Here is a 21,128-nt window from a genome sequence, read left to right as displayed (position 1 = left end):
TACTTTCCATCACCCATGGACACACACACCCCCGAGGAATCCCTCCGCCGAAGAGAGACGCCTGTCGGAACTTCCTCTCTTCCAAGAAGAAAATCCCGACATCTCCTGAGGCAACTTTAAACGGAGAATACGGCTGGAAAAGATTTTATTTCTTCACCTTCGCCGGACGAGGACATCAGAACGGGAAAGGAAGAAGACGTGGGCGAGCTGCCGGCTGAGGGGAGCTTACCCGGCTCAAGGGGGCGGGATCGTGCGCGAAAGCGTCAAAAGTCTAGAGCTGCGAGGCACCCTTCCTTTTCCGGTCGGGGCTGAGGCGGAGACGGGCGCCGCGCGAGGGGGCTCCTCAGCGGTCTTGAAGGCGCCCACCATGGTGAGGACAGAAGCGGTCCCGGTGGCGGAAGCCGCGGGAGGCGGCGCGGGCGGGTGGGAACGCCTCGGCTGACAAGCGGGGAGCGAAGGGGCGTCTACTGGGGAACGCGGGGAGAGAGGCGGCCAGACGGGACCGGCCGGGCAGGCGCCATCTTGGAGTAATGGAGGAGTCGCTGCCGCGTGGAGGCCCAGCGAGCCAAGGCAGAGGCCCGGCTCTCTCCTCGCAGGAACCCTCCTCACCCGCTTTTAGGTCGAAGGGGAAAGACGGTTGGTCTCTCATGGAGAGTAGTTAGCGACTGCTGTACTAAGCAGCAATGCAACTGGAGTCTATGGGGGTCTCATGAAGGAAGCCAGCAAATCGGAGTGATAACTCTTCAGCTGCTCAAGGAGCATTCACTTAGTGTTAGATGACTCCCCCTTACATCGAATTGTTAAACTCAACGGAATCTCCCATGTTAAGTTATATCTCAAATCTAGCATTAAAGCCAAAAATTAGCCAAATGCCTTCATTTAAGTTCTTCGTAGTTGCAAGATGAATGTGGCTTTGTGGTACCTTATGTGACTGCATAAGTATTGCTATGATCTAAACTATTACTGAGGTTTATTAATGGAGTGCACAGACCCCATTAAAATCTGAATAGTAATAAATAATGGGAACATTATTCCAGGAAATGATTGTAAATGGCTGAAATTCAAGTATGGGTTTTATGAAGCAAATCAGCAAAGTACAAGCTGCGTGACTTGCCCAAAAACTGAGGAGGAATGTTTACTTGTGATAGAAATGAGGTTCAACACAACAGTTCTTCCATTATTATCTTCATTTTTCAACTGCTCAATACACATGTATTGCTATGATGTTGTAATTTGCGTCCTAGTTGGTATTAAGGGACAGTTGCCTGCTGTCCATAAACTGTTGCCATTGAACTGAGGACTTTTCAAAACTCAGCGATAGTTCCATATTATTGAGCATCAGCAGAATAAGTTGAATTGCATGTCTAATGCTCCATTTCACTCTCCAGGCTTGTACTCGACCATTAGTATCGGTGTACTCCGAAAAGGGAGAGGTATCGGGTAAAAATGTCACTATGCCTGCTGTTTTCAAGGCACCGATTCGCCCAGATATTGTGAATTTTGTTCACACTAATTTGAGGAAGAACAGCAGGCAGCCCTATGCCGTCAGTGAACTTGCAGGTAAGTTGCAGAAGAGTTATGTTTTGTAAAGTTTGAAAGATGGACATTCAGTGCTTTTCAATATTAAAATTGATGATACTTATCACATCCCAAGCAATGATGATAGTACTTGATTTGAAATATGCAGCAATCCACTAAGAAACAATACTTTCTTCAGATGTTACCTTAAAAAAAACCCAAACATCTGGTGGTGTTGATTTAGTTTGGGATTGAAGATACTGTTTGAAAATGAGATTCTGCAACAGAAACTATTTTAGTATTCACAGAACAGTGAAATTTTACTCTTGGACTGAATTTGCCATATTTCAATACCACTGCAATAATACGTCTTTAGATTATACACAAAATTGCAAAAAATAAAAATCAGTTATAACCACTTTCAGAAAATCAATAACCTTTAGAATAGCTCATTATATATTCATTAGGAAACAAGAAAATGTTTGCTTCCAGAGGTCTGTTGAAAAAAGTTTGCCTTTACTAGATGTTCTGATGTTGGTGTTTAAATCTTCAGGAAAATTACCTAAAATCTATAATCTGTGGTTGAATATATATATTTCTTTTCCTCAGGGCACCAGACCAGTGCTGAATCCTGGGGTACTGGAAGGGCAGTTGCTCGTATTCCAAGGGTTCGTGGGGGCGGAACTCATCGATCTGGTCAGGGTGCTTTTGGCAATGTATCCTTCATTAAACAAATTACTTGATATGTGTAGCAACTATGTAATGTAGATGACTTTTGAACTGCAATATTATGATTTAAAATGTGTTTTGTTTGATGGGCGATTCACTTAAAGCACTAAAAAACCTAACAGCAATTGCTTTACCTTGTTTTGGTTACAGGAAGAGAGGTCCTTGCAATGATGTTGTAATTTGCGCCTTACTCTGTATTCAGTGACAGTTGCCTGCTGTCATGCTGGTACAGGTGATTGATGATCCTTTAACTCTGAGCAAGGTGGAAGAGGGATTTTATTTATTTATTTATTTTGGGGACTTATATGCCGCCCTATCTCCCGAAGGACTCAGGGCAGCTAACAACAATAAAAACAACAATACAAAGGTTAAGAGAAATTAAATAAACAGCCCCAAAATAAATTATTTATTAATTTATTTGTTTGTTTGTTTGTTTTATATACCACCCTTCTCCCGGAGGACTCAGGGCGGTGTACAGAGCAATAAAGTAAGAATACAATAAAGCAATAAAGTGAGAAAATTTTAAAACCCAAATCCATCAGGCCAGGCCGGCTTGTTGGAATAGATAAGTTTTTAGATCACGCCGGAAGGAGCGAAGGTCGGGGGCCATCCGGATTTCAGCTGGTAAGCGGTTCCAAAGGATTGGCGCACCCACCGAGAATGCTCTCCCCCTGGGGGTCACCAGCCGACATTCTCTGACCGGTGGCACCCTGAGGAGGCCCTCTCTGTGGGAGCGCACAGGACGGAGGGATGTTGACGCTGGCAGTAGGTGCTCCCGTAGGTAATCCGGACCCATGCCATGTAGGGCTTTATATGTCATCACTAGCACCTTGAATTTCACCCGGAAGGCAACTGGAAGCCAGTGCAGCTCACGGAGCAGAGGTGTAATATGGGAGTATCGGGAGACCCCCAAAAGCACTCGTGCAGCTGCACTCTGCACCAGTTGAAGCTTCCGAGTGGTTCTCAAGGGCAGCCCCATGTAAAGAGCGTTGCAGTAGTCGAGAGGTCACAAGTGCATGGGTGACTGTACGCAAGGCATCCAGGTCCAGATAGGGTCGCAGCTGGCGCACCAGACGAACCTGGGCGAAGGCCCCTCTAGTCACAGCTCCTATATGATCTTCTAAGAAGAGCTGTGAATCTAAGAGGACACCCAGATTGCGAGCCTTATCTACGGGGGGTAATAATTCGCCCCCGATATTAAGAGATGGAATAATCTGGATATCCTGACATGCCGGTATGTACAGCCATTCAGTCTTGTCCGGGTTGAGTTGAAGCCTGTTCCCTTCCATTCCCGGACCGCTTCCAGGCAACGGGACATCACGTCGAGGGCATCATTGATGTGGTTTGGGGTCGAGATGAAAAGCTGAAATTTTTAAACAATTAAAAATTAAAACATTTTAAAAACCTGTCGTCAGTCCAGGTCAGCCTGATGAAAAAGGAAAGTTTTGAGGTCACGGCAAAAGGACCGGAGATCCGGGGCCATCCGGAGCTCAAGGGGGAGTTGGTTCCACAGGGCTGGCGCTCCCACAGAGAAGGCCCTCCCCCTGGGGGTCGCCAGCCGACATTGTCTAGCCGACGGCACCCTGAGGAGGCCCCCTCTGTGTGAGCGCTCTGGGCGATGGGAAGTCGTCCCCGGCAGCAGACGGTCCTGCAAATATCCCAGGCCTAAGCCATGTAGGGCTTTAAAGGTAAGTACCAGCACCTTAAATCTCACCCGGAAGACAGCCGGTAACCAATGCAGCTCACGCAGGAGGGGTGTAATATGGGAGTATCAGGATGCTCCCATGACTACCCGCGCGGCCGCATTCTGCACCAGCTGGAGCCTCCGGGTGGTCTTCAAGGGCAGCCCCATGTAGAGAGCATTGCAGTAATCTGGGAGGTAACCGTACGTAGGGCATCTCGGTCCAGATAGGGGCGCACCAGGCGAACCTGGGCAAATGCCCCCGTGGCCACGACTCCAATATGAACTTCAATACTGAGTCGTGAGTCCAGGAGGACGCCTAAATTGCGTGCCCTATCAACGGGAGGTAACACCTCTCCTCCCATAACCAAAGATGGAACCTCTTGGACAAGTCGAGATGCCGGTACGTAAAGCCCCTCAGTCTTGGCTGGGTTGAGCTGGAGCCTGTTCTTCCCCATCCAAATCCGTACTGCTTCCAGGCAACGGGACATCACATCGAGGGCATCGCTGGGTTGGTTCGGGGTTGAGATAAAAAGCTGGGTATCATCAGCATATTGATGATACCTCAACCCGAAACCACGGATTTCCTACAATAAAAAGTTCCATCCTTAACGCCTCATACATAGATGTGTCGTGGTGGTCGCATGTTTGCCCCAACCAAAACCTGGCGACGCTGGCACCGCAGAGTGAACATCACTCAGAAGCGCTATGCCATCTGCTCTGCTCTGGCAGCTTCTGCCCTTCCAGCTCTAGTCATGTCTAAAGGCAAGTATCTTCCTGCAGTGGCATTGGTATAAACAGTAAATATAACTGAACTGAGCCTATAAAATAATATCTGGGAAAGGGTATCAAATATTTCACATATTGTATTTGTATAAATGTTCTAACCAGAACAAATTCTCAACAGATAAAACCATAAAACGTAAAATAATACTGCAACACAGTAATGAATTGTAAGCCGCCCTGAGTCTTCGGAGAAGGGCGGGATATAAATGGGATTAAAAATATGCTGAAATTATAAAATCAAAAATAATTTAAAAGTAAACATAACCACAGATACAAACTCCAGTATAATAACACTACAAAAATGCTTCAGGAGCATTACTTGAGTTGTATGGTAGTAATAATAAGAAGAAGGTGGAAGGGACCTTGGAGGTCATCTAGTCCAACCCCCTGCTAAGGCAGGAAACCCTATACCATTTCAGACAAATGGCTGTCCAGTCTCTTCTTAAAAACTTCCATTGTTGGAGCATTCACCACTTCTGGAGGCAGGTTGTTCTAGAACAACAGTTAGTTGTTCTAACTGTCAGGAAGTTTCTCCTTAGTTCTAGGTTGCTTCTCTCCTTGACTAGTTTCCGTGGTAGTAGTTTCCATGGTAGTTTCCATGGTAGATGCCAAATAAACCTTTGGGGAGAAGTTATTTGACAAGGCAGTGAGCACCATAAAAATGTGGCTTGCTTCCATGTCTTTATCCCTTTCAACTAGAATAGAGGGAGTGATAGAAAGCATGCTCACCCTGGATGAGGTCATTGCACAAGTTACTTCAACAGTGAGGTCATTATCCTGGAGACAACTAGATCACTCCATTAAGTCTTTAGATGTACCCAGAAACAATGGAATGCCTTCCGTGCAAGTGTGCCCACCATCATCCAGGACCTCTGTTTTGTGTCACAGTGAATATTATGTGTGGAGAAAAGTCGGGGTAGCAGGTTTTAGGCTTTCTTGCAACTCTTTTGCTATCTTATGTCAGGTCACCGCATTGAAGAGATTCCAGAACTTCCTCTGGTAGTTGAAGACAAAGTTGAAGGCTACAAAAAAACCAAGGAAGCTGTTCTCCTACTTAAGAAGCTGAAAGCTTGGAATGATATCAAAAAGGTGGGTTGGTCATTAATTACAAAGCAGAAACATTGCTGAGTGATGGACAGACTGATTGTTTTATTTGGTTTGAATATCTGCTGGCCAGTTCATTACTAGAATTCACTAACTTCAAAGAGCTTAGTGTGTGTGTGATTAACTTGAAGAGAGATACAAAAAACTAAGCATACATAAAAATCCATCGTTGCCTTTGCATATGATGAATTTTTCACTGGTCCGTGTTTCAGATAAACGTTGACGATGGTGAAATTCTGAATTTCTGGGTACCAGATCTGTTTGTCCTGTAATAGTGAAGTAGTGAGTTTGGATTTTTACACACCTGTTTCTGTCCAGGTCTATGCCTCTCAGCGCATGCGGGCAGGCAAAGGTAAAATGAGGAATCGCCGTCGCATCCAGCGCAAAGGACCTTGCATAATCTATAATGAAGACAACGGCGTCATAAAAGCATTCAGGAATATCCCAGGTACTCCTTCAGTTACCTTCCAGGATTCACAACAAGTTGTAGGCTGGAGGAGGGCCCTGAATGATGATATTCCACTTCATTGGTCCGTGTTTCTGAAAACACATGATTTGGTGGAAGTTCTGACAAGTATCAGATGGTGGATTTCCTTTGTGATGTATTTACTTTCTAAATTTCATGAATTTAAGAAAATAACTCTTCCCTTGTGAGTATGTTTTACGTGAAAGGGAATGTGGCATTCTCTCCACTAATAGGAATTACTCTTCTCAATGTGAACAAGCTGAACCTCTTGAGACTTGCTCCTGGTGGCCATGTTGGACGTTTCTGCATTTGGACTGAAAGTGCCTTCCGCAAGTTGGATGACTTATATGGCACTTGGCGCAAGCCTGCCACCCTGAAAAGTAGCTACAAGTAAGTCTGCTTTAGCCTCATTTCTAGCTTTGCAAACTGGAGTATTGAAAGTCCTAACAGATCACTCAAGGGGCTTTTGAATGGGTATGACTCCAGTCATTGTTCACTTTTGCTGTTCCCTTCACAGTGCTGAAATCAGCATCTTGAAAGGAACTGAACAATATCCTGTTTCTTAGTTGGAAGGACTTTTTTTGCATCTTGGGATCAGAAATGACATTTTAGCTTGTAGATCTACATACCAGCGCGTGAACAGATTCTTGCCTGAAGAGCTATATAGCAATAGCACTTAGTCTTATATATACCACACCGCTTTACAGCACTCTCTGAATAGTTCACATTGTCAGCATATTGCCCCCACAATCTGGGTCCTCATTTTATTGACCCCTGAAAAATCAATCTTGGAGTTGGTTCGGATTGAATTTCTGGCAGTAGGCAGAGTCAATCTGCAGTACTGCATTCTAACCACTACACCACCATGGCTCTTTTAGTAATATATAGTGTATAGAAATATAGTACGAGCTGTGCAATACTTGAACTTTGAAGTGGTGCTTCCTTTAGTGTAATTGGCAATGCCATAAAGCAGTTCATAGTAGTTGTATAGATACATCTGCAGGCTTTCATATCTGAACTGCCAGAGCCATTCTCTGGATAATCCCATCTGGGGGGGTTTACACTGTAATTCTGTCTTTTTTTTTCAAATGCTTGTTCCACCCTTTTTTAATATGAAATGGTAATCATGTTACACATACCCATCAACACACTCCGCCTTGAAAAGAACAATGCCTTAATCATATCTTTGTTGTAATCTATCTTTCAATGTAGTCTGCCAATGCACAAGATGACCAATACTGATCTTGGAAGGATCCTAAAAAGCCAGGAGATCCAGAAAGCCCTACGTCCACCCAAGTATGTATCAAGCGTACGCTTTCATTGTCCTCTGGTGGGTAAAAGTGTGTATGTGTTCCTATGAACATGGACTTGTACTTTTCTGCATGCTACTTCTCTCCAGCATTAGTCTTCATGCACACCGAGTTGTGTTCATAGTTCTGTGTCCCCATCTGTTTTGCAGGAAGAAGATTCATCGTAGAGTCCTTAAAAAGAATCCACTGAAGAATTTGAGAATCATGATTAAATTGAACCCATATGCCAAAACTATGAGACGTAACACTATTCTGCGCCATGCTAAAAATGTGAGTGGCTTGACATTTCTGAAATATTATTTCACAGCATCTTTTTTAAAGGAATAGAAATGACTAAACTATTTTCTGTTCTTTGATAGCATAAACTCAGAGAGGAGAAAGCAGCAAAAGGGAAAGCAAAGATCCAAGTAGCAGGTGCTGCAAAGAGTGAAAGTACAGCATAAAAAGAGCTTCTGCACTTTTATGATACAATGCTCAAAAGGTCTCAATTTACCCTTAATAAAAAATATATCCAAAGTGGCCTCATTTCATTCTTTATTTGCAAAGAGTGGTATTTATAACTCTGCAAGATAATTAGAAATAGAGCAGCATGACTAAAGGATGTTCTTTGCGTGAACATATCACCTGATTGACCGACAGCATAAAAATATATCAAATGTTGCAGAAATGGCAGAAGGAGAAAATGGGATTTTGTCAAAGAGCTGGAATCTTTCCATCACAGCCACGGAACAGGAATGAAATGTCAAGATCTGAGGGGGAAAAATGGGAAGGACCTTTTGCTTCTTGGCTTTTTGTTTCTATGCAAAGAGAAAATCTCTTGAGAGATAGCAAAAGCAGATACGCTATTTGCGTATATATTAAATGCTATTAATGTGGTTTTGGGAAATGTTTCCTCTTGCTCAGGGACCTTCCAGCTATAACTGATGTAAATAAATATGAAAGAATAACAAAACAAGCTCAGAGAGCATCAAGGACTCATCATTTTCAACCCTGAACTTGAAATATTTTGATTGGTAATTTGAAGGTCTGTAATGAAGGAACTTTTCTTTGTATCAGATTTAATACAACCCTTGCATTTATGTTCCTTATAGCAAAAGCTTGCTAAACTCAATACAGTTTAGATCTCAATATAGCAGATACTGCAGTCCCTAATTGTGGGGTAACCTCTAAGGAGTGGCTTGTATCCTTAGCCAAAGCAAAATTATCTATCTTTGCACTCTACTGGGCTAGAGTTTTAGGTTGTAATCCTGAATTAGATGAGGGAACACAGAAATAATGAAAGATGGTGCTACACAAATATTGGCAGTATAGGCAAGGATTTTGTATTACATTTTAAAGCTACTTATCTACATGAATAGGTAGATAACCACAAGCCTTCAAAGAAAACCACCCATTGTTTCTTCCATGCCCCCTCAAGTAAGAGGACAATGGGCTGAAGAATAGTGGGCAGAAATGGGGGCTTCGCTCCCCTCCATTGTTGGCCTCTTGCCCAAGCAGTTGCCTGTCCGCTCCTGCCATTGTTGCCTTTTGCTCCCTTCCCATGGGGGGGGACTGAGATCTAAAGACCAATGAGGCCTCTCTTGAGATCAAGCACGTGTCGCTTCCTTTCTCCTCTTCCGCCCTGGAGCAAGATGGCGGCCCCCACTTCGCTTGCCTCTTCTCACTCGACGGCAAAAGAACTGTCGCCGGCACGTCATCACTGCGCGCGCCCCCCCAGGCGGGGAGGGGGAGCAGGATGCTGAGCCGGCTGCAGGAGCTCCGCAAAGAGGAGGAGACGCTGCTGCGGGTCAAGGAGGCGCTGCACGACCAGCTCACCCGCCTCAAGGTGCGGAGCGGGTGGGGCCAGCCGCGTGGGTGGGTAGCCCGGCCGCCGCGTACGTGTGGACGCCCACACGTGTGTCGCATCCCGCCGGGGCGGCATGTAGCGCTGTCAGCCCAAAGGCACAGCCTCTGAGCGAGGGGAGGAAGGGGGTCTGTCTTCTAGCGGTCAGGGGAGCCCCCAACGACCCCCCCCATCTCTAAGCCTGTAAGACCCAACAAGACACGGGATCATGGGTATGATAGTCCAACAGATTTGGGAGACTGGAAGCGCAGAGGCCAGCGGGACTTTTGCAACCTTAAAAAGGGGGATTACAGGCAGGATTGCAACTCAAGCTTCCCCCCAAAGATTCTTCTGTATGGCTTGCCTCCCCCCCCCATCGTTGTTTTCTTGGGATCATGGGTATTGTAATCCAAAACTAGGAAATGGATTCAGGGGTAACAAAGCCCCTGTTCCTTACACCAATGCTTTGTGTAGACCAGTGTTTCTCAAGTTATGGTCTCATGGGGATCCTTGAAATCGAAATTATTTGCTAGCCTATGTTGAAAAATAATGCAATATGAAACACTCTTGACAAGGGGCAGTGAATACATCAATTTAAAATTTTAATGTGGTAAATATTGATAAATATAACATGCAAAGAAAAGTTCTTTTGTGGTTCTCCATAATTTTTAAAAGTCAGGAGGGGTCCTGGGAGACAAAAGCTTAAGACAAGTTGGTCTATCCAAGCTGCCCCCTCAACTTCTCACCTGTGTTTGTGTTTACAGGATGGATCCTTGTTCAGTGCGTGTTTGGCTTTGTGTTGTGCTATTGTTGTGCTATCATTTCAATTGAAGTGGCTACCCATCTCAAATATACAATTCTGGGCAGCAGGGAATTGTTATTTTTTATTTTTTATTTTTATTTTATTTTAATTCCATTTATATCCCGCCCTTCTCCGAAGACTCAGGGCGGCTTACAAGCTTAGCAATAGCCTTCATTCTATGTATATGCCTGCTTATTAGGGCTTTCACACACACCCCAAGCGGCATTATTACAAAGTCAGCTTATTGCCCCCAACAATCTGGGTCCTCATTTTACCTACCTCGGAAGGATGGAAGGCTGAGTCAACCTTGAGCCTGGTGGGATGCGAACCTGCACTAATTGCAGGCAGCTGGTGTTACTTAAGGAGGCATTAACCCACTGCTCCACCAAGGCTCTTAACCCATTTAAGGTTGAAGAGGAATTCATTCTGGAGGAATAAAAACCGAAAATGCACCAAACCATAATGATAAGGATTTAAAATGGAGGAAAGGAGGAAAGGCTTGGTCTAGCTTGCAGGGAGACATGATTGGGGCTTCAGGCAGATTGTCCCAAGGAAGACCGTTTCAAAAAGGGGAGCCATAACGATAGAAGCTCATCCCTTCTGCCTGTCCATCTCCCTTCAATTTGTTCAAGTGCTTAGAGAACTTCTGAGGATAGCCAGAGTGCTTGGGCTGGCTTTCCCTGAAAGGCACCCATTAAGATATTCTGCCTATTTCAATCTCCAGGCAAAAGGAAAAAATCTATAAAAACAAATAACACATAAAGCACTTGTACTGCCTGGAGTAAAATGATCTAATAATGACCCAAACACCGAAAACAGGTTCCCTCTCTAATACAGCAATACATCAACCCCAGACCTGGGACCAAAGCCAGGTTTTAAGGCTAAGTCTTACAAGAGGGGGTCCTGACCTTACCTCTGGGGAGATGCTCTTCCAGAGGCTGGCAGCTGCACCAGAGAAGATTCTCCTGGATGCTACTGCCTATTTGGATAAATCTAGCAGTGGGTGGATGAAGATGCAGGCTGAAATCCAGGAGCAACAGGAGCAAATCTGACCTCGGAAGCCTAACCCAGCCGAGCCCAACTTCAGATACCTGCTTACCCTCATAGCCCTCCTTGTCAGGAGCAATATAGGTAGTCCTCAACTTACAATTATTCATATAGTGACTATTTGAAGTTATAACGGCACTGAGAAAAGTGACTTATTATTGCAGCATCCCCCTAGTCATATGATCAAAATTCAAGTTGCTTGACAATTGGGCCACGTTTATGATGATTGCAGTGTCCTGGGATCATTTGATTATTTTTGATCACAAAGTCAAAGGGGAAGCTAGATTCACTTAACAACCATGTTACAAACCTAACAACTAACTGCAGCAATTCACTTAAATGTGGCAAGAAAGGTCATGAAATAGGGTAAAACTCACTTAACATTGGTCTCGTTTGACTACAAAAATTGTGGGCTCCGTTGCGGTCACAAGTCAAGGACTATCGATACACCTCTCTGTGTCAGGTGCCTGGGAACCGAGCCATGGAAAAGAACCAACATTGCCAATCCTTTGGGGAAGTTTTCTCCTCTGTTGGATGACCTCTGTTGGAAAGAGGATACGGTTGACTTCATAAAGGACCTCTTGTAAGACTTAGCCTTAAAGGACCTCAGAGTTTTTCTATCTAGTCCAACCTTATAAACTTTTTAGATGCTGTTACTTTTGTCAGATGCACGGTGTGGCTAAACTGATACAGAAAATAGGAGGAGGCAAAGAAAAAGCATATGCCTTTTCATAAATTATATTAATCTGAAAAGGTACACCTGAATGTTGGTTACCATAGATTAATATAGCTCTCCTCATATAGTAGCTTGAGACTTACACTTGCTCTCTCCCCAGGGCACTCAGAGCCATAAAAGGGCTTAACCAGTCTTCCTCCCGGCCTTGTGTTTTCCATGTTTATTTGAATACCACATGAGCTTGAGAGTGCTTGGCCAGCTGTTGGCAAGGTGCGGTATGAATGAGAAAGCAAGACCCAGCTGTATGCACAAAGGCTGGTATAAATAGACATCCAAGAATGTGTTTTCCGGAGGGGATTAGCGTTTAAGTCTGGTGTTCAGCTTCACTTCCTCTTCTTCAGATCTTCTGCTTACAATTGTTTGGATACCTAGAAACAGGTTAAAAGGGTTTCTAGTCCTCCTGATGTGGCAGTCTTTGTATGGGGGGCAGTGCATGTTTCTCATTCATTCTGTGGGGTCACTCTGAGACTTGATATTCCATCAAAACGGTATTTCTACCACAGAATATCAGGGTTTTTTTGTAATTTCTAAAAACGGTTCCCATAACTACAGTCTAAATTGCAGGCTTCACTTGACCTGATTTGATTTTAAATTGATCACATTCAGCTCAATTCATTTCCCAGGGTTGTTGCTGGGATAAAATTAGAGGGAGGCCTACACACGTCCCCTTCAATTCTAAGAACTGGTGAGATATAAAAGACAAATGTATTTGCTTGGTTTCTCCTTCTGAAATCAGAAGGCTACACAGCTTTATTAAAGAAATACAGGTAGTCCATATAACCATTTGTTTAGCAGCCATTTGACAACAGCACTGAAAAAAGTGAATTACAACCAGTCCTCACATTTAGAACCATTGCGACCAAAATTCAAGGCTTAGCAACTGGCTGTCATGGTTCCGACAGATGAAAGAACTTCAAAGCATTGTTTTCCTTAAATAATCTTTTATTCGGGAAACAAAGTATTGGCACTACATAATTGAACCCAAAACCTAAATTCCCCTCCCCTGGATACAAAGTAACAAAGTACAATTCCTAACCCCAATAAACAGTCATAAAGCACATTCCCCAATTAGCTTGAAGCGTGGGCTTTCTCCGCAGCTCTCCAGCCTGCCAAAACGTTATCAGCTCTGGACCCAGTTTGTCCTTGGGTTCCTACGGCAAGAGTTATTATTATTTTGACTAACTAACTTTCATCCCAATCCCCCCTCTCAGCACCAACTAATTCTAAAAGCATAAGGCAGGGGTCGGCAACCTGAAACAGTGAAAGAGCCACTCGGAACCAGTTCCCTCACAAAAGAAAAAACTGGGAGCTGCAAAGAAGGACACGCAAGCGCACGCATAGACAAAACAAGAGGCTTCACAGAACAGTGGAGCCTAAGGGGAGACATGCAGCCGCCCTGCCCCCTCCGCTCTCATTCACTCACCTTTGCATGGAAAAGCTCTCTCGCTCTTATTCACTCATATTTTGTTTGCAAAAGCTTCTCTCTCGCTCTCTTATTCCCTCACTTTTGCTCTAAAAAGCCTCTTTCACGCTCTCATTCACTCACACTGCTCAAAAAACGTTTCTCTCACTCTCATTCACTCACCAACTCAAAAGGCCAGCCGCGGCACCTCCATTGACTTCCATGGGGACGCTTGACAATTAAAACCACTCCCGCTACTGCTGCTACTGCTAACTTTTTCACTTGCTGCTTGGTTCGGATTTAATCTGAGGATCCCCGGATGCCACTTCTGGGGGTGGAGGAGGCTGCCCAGGTTTGGCCGTAGCGGAAGCCAACAACAGTAGCGGTGGAGGCGGCGGCGAGAGAGTCACTGGAGGTCTGCCGCATCTCCGTTTGTCTCCGCCTCCCCCGCAGAAACAAATCCCTGTGCCGGCCCCCATGGCAGCAGCGAGCCCCAAGCAGCGGGCAATCGTTCCACCGGCAGCGGCTGCTGTTGAGGCGGCCTAGTGTGATCGCCGAGATGCTGGAGCGTCTTTGATGACAGGAGTAGCAACGCCTAGGACTGAGAGAAAGATTTGAGGACCCATCCATTGACCTCAAAGCAGAACAAATCGATAAGATAAAGCAAGCCGGCTGGCCTGCCCTGGAATATGTACGAGAGTTTCACAACATAGCCAGTCGTATAGAGAGGTGGCCTAAGCAGTCCATAGTCCATCACTTCAGGAAAAAGTTGGATGACCACCTCTCTCAGGCCTGCATCTATTGAGCGGTACCTTATCAGCTGCAAGCATGATACCAGGCGGTGGTAAAACTAGACGTTCAGCTTGTCCACTATAAAAAACTTCCCTCACCTTAAGCCGAGCCAAGGCCAGAGCAACCAAACAGCAACCACCACTTCGAGGATCTCCAACTGCTGCAGCTGCTGAAAGACCCAGGCCATCTGGAGGCCCGCCAATCAAGTGCTTCCGATGGAGACAGCAGGGCCATCGAGCAGCGAACTGCCTAGTCCCCTAACCCAAACAGCAAAGCAGACTGGAACCAGCAGCAATAAAGAAACCTGCACAGCAGCCAATGAGAGAGAAATCCAACCGGATCACACAGGAACCTGTTGCCCAAGTCACATCCCCCACACAGGAGGATGCAGGGACTCAGGCTGGATCTGCCCCCGCTCTACCCTCTTTTGACAGCGACGATGAAGGAGAGAACGATCTGATGGTGAGCCGACACATCCCACCTTTTCTCACTACCTGCCAAGCTCATAATCCCTAAGTCGGGTACGCAGGTAGATTTAAAAGTGCTAGTTGATTCTGGATGCTTCTGATGCATCATTAGCTTGCCATTTGCCATAAAATTGGGCATATGAGCAAAAATGCTCTCCAAACCTGTGAAGTTCGAGGAAGCCAATGGCTCCCTGATGGGAGGGACTTTAGTCATGCAATTAACAGAGCCCCTATGACTAGAAATAGGTGATCACTGGGAGTTTATTTGCTTCCTGGTGGCCCCCAAAATGACTGAGGCTGTGATCCTAGGATTAGCCTGGTTGGACAAATGGAAGCAGTTTATCTAGTGGGAGAAAGAAATGAGAACTGTGAGACTACCTATAGCAGGGCTTTTCAACCTTTTCACCCATTGTACCACTTTTAGGATATGGCAACATCTGAGTACCACCAGTCGCCTAGCAAGGTGATGACCCCCCCCCAAAAAAAAATGTGATGACCCCCCCAAAAAAGAAAGGAAAAAAGTGATGAAGTACAGGTAGTCCTCGACTTACAACAGTTACAATGGCACTGAAAAAAGTGCCCCCCAAACCACAGCCGAGCAAGACACCTGCCTGCCTCCCTGGCAGTGCTCTTCCTGCTGTCCGAGGTTTTCATTGTTGTGAACATTTCTGTTGGGGATTGGCAGTGGGGTGGGGTGGTGGGTGTTTGGTTTTTATTCCCCCCCCCCATCTGCTGGGTGGTTGCAGCAGGTTTTGGTAACTTCACATGACCCTGGGATACTGTGACCGTCATAAATATAATCCGGTACCAGGCATCTGAATATAAATTACGAGACCCTGGAGATGCTGCAACATTCCAGCTGATCGGCACTTCTTCTGGGCTCAGCAGAAGCACCAGGATTAGCGCCGAGCTCCAGCTGGAGCCTGGTGCTGATCCTGGCGCTTCTGCTGAGCCCTAACTGCCCTGTAGCTCCAGCCGTCTCTCGCTCAGGCTTGTGCAGTGCTGCCATTCCCCTCCCCCACTACCACTTTTCTAGGATGGTCTCGTACCACCTGCCAGGTGCCAATGTACCACAGGTGGTACCCATACCACTGGTTGAAAAGCCTTGATCTATAGGGCCCAAACCTCCCACTGATTCAACAGATGTGGCAGGACAATTTAGGCCACCAACTGAACAAGCGCACATGGCTGCCTCACTGCCACCAGACAAACCAACCATCCCGTGAGTACCGGGACCTGGCGGGGGCATTTAGTGAGAAAGAATGCAAGATCCTTTAGTGAGAAATAATGCAAGATCACAGACCCCAATGATTGTTCTATCGAACTGTTGCTGGGAGCCAAACTCCCCCAACCGATAAAAACCTAGCAAGGGGGTTCATTGAACGAGCCAAGTCCACTGTGGAAGCCCCTGTGTTGTTCAAAGAAAAAAAAGATGTATCTCTTTGTCTCTGCATGAACTATAAAGGGCTTAACGCAATGAGTGTGGAGAACAAATACCCCCTCCCCCTCCTGAAAGACTTGTTAACCCACCTAGCTAAGGGGAGTATTTTCACAAAATTGGACCTGAGAGAGGCATACTACCAGGTGAGAATGAAAGAGGGAGACGACTGAAAAAATGCCTTTAATTGTCCCTTGGGAAGCTACCAATTCCATGTATTCATCCAGCTGATTAATGAGGTCCTACATGATCACTTATACAAAGGTGTTCTGGTGTATCTTGATGACATCTTGATATACAGCACAAATATGACCATATAAAGTTAGTGAGAAGTGTTAAAGAAACTATTGAAGGCCAAGCTATATGCCAAATTGTCAAAATGTGAATTTCACCAGACCCGATTAGATTATCTTGGCTTCAGAATTTCCAACAAGGGCGTAGAAATGGACCCAGCCAAAGTGAGAACTGTAATTGAATGGCAGCCCCCAAAGACTCGCAAACAGCTTCAGAGCTTTTTAGGTTTTGCTAACTTTTATTGCCAATTCATCCCCTCCTTTGCCAAGATTGCCCTACCCCTTACAGAACTACTGAAAACAAGCAAAGCAGGAGGAAAGCCATGACCGGGCCAACCACTTGCTTGGACGATGAGCTGTCAAAACAGCTTTTGAGAATTTAAAAAGACTATTTGCTGCTGAACCAATCCTAAAGCATCCATGCCCAGGGGAGCCCTTCGTAGTTCAAGCTGATGCCAGCAACGTTGCAGTCGGAGCTGTATTACTGCAAAAGAACAAAAGTGGAGTCCTACAACCCTGCACCTACACCTCCAAAAAATTCACTGAAAGCGAGAGGAGATGGGCAATCTGGGAGAAGGAGGCCTTCGCCATTAGGTGGAGCCTGTTAAACTGGCGACACTATTTAGAGGGGAGCAAGTTGTCATTTGAAGTATGGACAGATCACAAAAACCTAGAGGCACTGAAGGTCCCCCTCAAACTTCCCCAAAACAAGTGTGGTGAGCACAATACTTTAATCGTTTCAACTTCACTCTAAAGTACATACCGGGAGGAAAAAACTTCTTAGCTGATGTGCTATCCTGACTGCCCAGTACAAAAGTGAATGCGAAGAGGTCAATGAGGCAATTATCTCCAGTTCATAACCTGTTGCACAACTCACACCTCACAGAACCCCTAATCCTGATGATCCGGGAGTGAAGAAGATAAAACGAGAGCTCCTCACCAATCAATAGTTCAAAGATAATCAAACATCCTTAACATGCAGGGGTGGTTTGGCATACAAGGGGGAGAAACTGTATCTGCCTGAAGCCCTCTGTCTCAATGTTCTCAAACACAGCCATGATGTAAAACAGGCTGGACACTTCGGATATTTAAAAACTCTACACCTCATCCGCCGGCAATTTTGTGGTTGGGGCTAAAACGAGATGTGGAAAACTGCCAGGAGTTGTGCCGTATGTGCCACCATGAAAAAAATTCCAGGAAAAACCCCTGGGTTACTGCAGCCGGTAGCCGACCCTTCTCAACCATGCGAAGAAACAGCTATGGACTTTATTGTAGACCTACCCAAAAGTAGAGGAAATACTGTCATCTGGACTGTGATAGACCTGTTTTTGAAGCAGGCTCATTTTATTGCCTGCAAAGGACTCCCATCTGCCCAACGACTGACTAAATTGTTCCTGAAACATATCTACCGCCCCTAAGCGAATAATTTTGGATAAAGGAGTGCAGTTCACAGCGAAATTTTGGAGGAGTTTCCTTAAATTAATTGGATCATCTCAAGGCTTATCATCTGCTTTTCATCCAGCTACCAATGGGGCTGCAGAATCCGCTAACAAAATGGTGGAGCAATATTTCAGATGCTATGTTTCCTACCAACAGATAAACTGGACTGACCTCCTCCCTTTTGCCGAGGTGGCCTACAATAATTCTGTTCACAGCAGCACTGGTTACACACCTTTCAGAGTAGCCACAGGAAAAGAGTTCAGCCCAATACCTGAATACCCTCAGGCGCCGTCCACGTCCCAAACACTTGATCAATGGGTGAGGGGATGGGAAGAAGTTTGGAGAACTATGAAAACGGCTATCAATGCTGCAAACATTGACATGCTTTTGCACTGACAATGTAAGAGACAGCCTTTTGTTTAAACTGCTTCACTTTGAATCTTGAAGGGAGGGAACTTCTTCTAACGTCTATTTTGAGAAGATAAGATGCCTGCATACAGAATGGGAGGAGAGACCTCATATGTGAAACTAATTGGATAATGTGATTTATGACGTGTAAATAAGGGCATGGATTGTGTGTGTGTGACGATGGGTTTGGGGGGGAGGAGATTCCAGATTCTGGCATCCCTCCATGAGTGCCGATGTTTCATTTCATTACTAAGACTTTTTAGATAAATAGTATGCCTGCAGTTTGTTTGATTTGTCTTATTCATCAGAACCATGACATCATGCCAGAATCTCCTTTCTTTCAAAGGGGGGTCCTGAACCCCCGCCGCTGTCTCTGGTAGGAGAGATAAGCTGGCAAAGATTCAGGGAAGAATCCTCAAGATGGAAAGAGAAGGCCTGATTGCTGGCGAAACTTCTGAAGAGGAAATAATAAATATACTGCTCAAAAAAAATAAAGGGAACACTTAAACAACACAATGTACTGTATTTAATAGTAGGATGTCCTATTTTCTGTTCCCTTTATTTTTTTGAGCAGTATAGTTTTCTGTGGGAAGATGAATTTGAGCCGATCTCCAAACTTCAGCAGAGAACTGGGCTTATCTCGTCAAGCTGGAACCACTCCAGTAGAGAATACGTGCGGCAAGAGGCCCCAGAAGCAGAATGGGGAGGAGGTGTCAGCCCTTCAGCCTCTGAGAATCTGGGTGAGTGGAAAATCCTGTCTGCAGATCAGACTGCCTGCCAGACCCAGGAGTCGCCTGCCAAGCCTCCAGACCCATAAAGACAGAAGACCCCAGCCTGGGGCCTCTGCAGCAATGGGAGATTGGGAAGCCCCCACAAGTGAAAGGCCAACAACCTCTGAGCTTGCCCCAGCTAATAGAAGCCTTGCAACAGCTGGGGGTGGTGCAGAAGCCTGGAGATCAGGAGCTGATGAGAGGACAACAGTAAGGATGGCAGCAGCAAGACCCCAATGTGCAACCCCTGAACATACAGCAGGACCAGTGGGGCCAGCAGCAGTGGGGGCCCTGGCAGCCATTAAATCAGCAGCCAGAGTGGGGCCAGCAGCAACTGGAGACACAACAGCAGTGGGGGTCCCAGTAACCATTTAACCAACAACAAAGGTGGGGCCAGCACCAATGGGGGCCCCAGCAACCATTTAACCAACAACCAGGGTGGGGCCAGCAGCAGTGGGGACCCCGGCAAGCAATGATGAGCCCACCCTTCAGAGCAACCTTCAATGGGGACCCAGAGAAACTGATTTTCTTCCTCAACGACATACGCTCTCATTTGAATAGCTGGGCCCATCTCTACCCAGACCCAGGTGCTATGGTCGATGTGATTGCATCAAGCCTAGAGGGAGAAGCATCCGAATGGCTCAACAATTTATATAACAAGCAAGCCCCTGACTTGGAGGACCCCCTCCTTTTCCTCCTAGGGCTGAGGGAAAGATTTGAGGACCCATCCATCGCCCTCAGAGCGGAAGAGCAAATCCATAAGATAAAGCAAGCTGGCCGGCCTGCCCTGGAGTACGTGTGGGAGTTTTGAAAGCTGTCCGGTCGTATAGAGAGATGGCCTGAGCAATCCATAATTCATCTTTTTAGAGAAGGATTAGATGACTACCTTTCTCTGGCATGTATCTACTGAGCTGTGCCTGACCAGCTGCATGAATGGTACCAGGCAGCAGTGAAATTAGATGTTCAGCTCACCCGCTATAAGAAGCCTCTCCTACCTGAACCCGAGCCAAGGTCAGAACAACCTGAATGGCACTCACCCCCACGAAGATCTCCAACTACTGTGAGGGCTGAAAGACCCAAGCCACCTGTAGACCCGGCAATTAAGTGTTCCCGATGTGGACAGCAGGGACATCGAGCAGCAAAATGCCCAGTCCCCTTTCCCCAACAGCAGAACAGACCAGGACCAGCAGTGAGAAAGAAACCTGCACAGCAGCTAAAGGGAGAGAAATCCAACCAGATGACACAGGAACCTGTTGTCCAGGTCACATCCCGCACACGGGAGGACGCCGGAACTCAGACTGGATCCACCCCAGTTCTACCCTCTTTCGACAGTGACGACGAAGGGGAAAACGACCTGATGGTGAGTTGATGCATCCTAACCTTTTTATTGCCTGCCAAACTCATAATCCCTAAATCAGGTGCACAAGTAGACCTGAAAGTGCTAGTCGATACTGACTGCTCCCAATGCATCATTAGCCTGTCATGTGCCTTGAGAATGGGCATACGGGCCAAGCCGCTCTCCAAACCTGTGAGGTTTGAGCAAGCCGATAGCTCCCTAATGGGAGGGACTTTAGTCACGCAATTACAGAGCCCTTACGCCTGGAAATAGGCGAGCACTGGGAGTTTATTCGCTTCCTGGTAGCTCCAAAGATGTCTGAGACTGTGATCCTAGGACTAGCCTGGCTAGACAAATGGAAGCCATTTATCTGGTGGGAAAAAGGAATGAGAACTGTGAGATTACCCATAGGGCCCGATCTGCCTATTGATTCAACAGATGTTACAAGAGATTTTAGCCCACCCAAGGAGCAAGCGCACATGGCTGCCTTACGGCCACCTGGTGAGCTGCGTTTAGTAAGAAATAATGTGATACCTTGCCTCCTCACCGTCCCAATGATTGTTCCATTGAACTGTTACCAGAGGCCAAACTTCCCCTACCAAGAATGTACGCTATGTCCCCCCTTGAAATGGAGGAGATGCAGCGGTATGTGGATACAAACCTAGCAAGGGGATTCATCGAATGGGCCAAGTCTACTGTGGGAGCCCCTGTGTTGTTCACAGGGGCTTTGGAGCGGCATTGTACAGTGCAGTGGCCCTCTCTCCTGCATTTGAAACAGCCC

General features: G+C 46.0%; 2 protein-coding genes across 4 annotated transcripts in view; both read left to right on the top strand.

Annotated features, from left to right (window-relative positions):
* Positions 1–115: 115 nt before the first annotated feature.
* Positions 116–8,113, top strand: RPL4 (ribosomal protein L4). The gene is made up of 10 exons (XM_081337653.1): positions 116–370; positions 1,389–1,560; positions 2,128–2,234; positions 4,555–4,693; positions 5,679–5,803; positions 6,137–6,266; positions 6,518–6,674; positions 7,497–7,580; positions 7,744–7,864; positions 7,954–8,113. Exons 1-10 carry the CDS (start codon positions 368–370, stop codon positions 8,035–8,037), a joined length of 1,122 nt encoding a protein of 373 aa, XP_081193779.1. The 5' UTR covers positions 116–367; the 3' UTR covers positions 8,038–8,113.
* A 1,205-nt stretch (positions 8,114–9,318) lies between these two features.
* Positions 9,319–21,128, top strand: part of SNAPC5 (small nuclear RNA activating complex polypeptide 5) — a 28,822-nt gene continuing 17,012 nt past the window's right edge. For 2 of the 3 annotated variants that reach the window (XM_081337308.1, XM_081337307.1), the window contains exon 1: positions 17,387–20,371. In XM_081337308.1, coding sequence (XP_081193434.1) covers positions 20,249–20,371 — 123 coding nt within the window. In that variant the 5' untranslated portion in view covers positions 17,387–20,248. Of the gene's footprint in view, positions 9,420–17,386; positions 20,372–21,128 lie in introns of those variants that run through there. The other variant, XM_081337309.1, reaches the window with a different exon arrangement.

This window comes from Vipera berus, assembly GCF_964194415.1.
Source record: "Vipera berus genome assembly, chromosome: 12".
Lineage (NCBI taxonomy): Eukaryota > Metazoa > Chordata > Lepidosauria > Squamata > Viperidae > Vipera > Vipera berus.
This window is presented reverse-complemented; position numbering and strand designations above follow the sequence as displayed.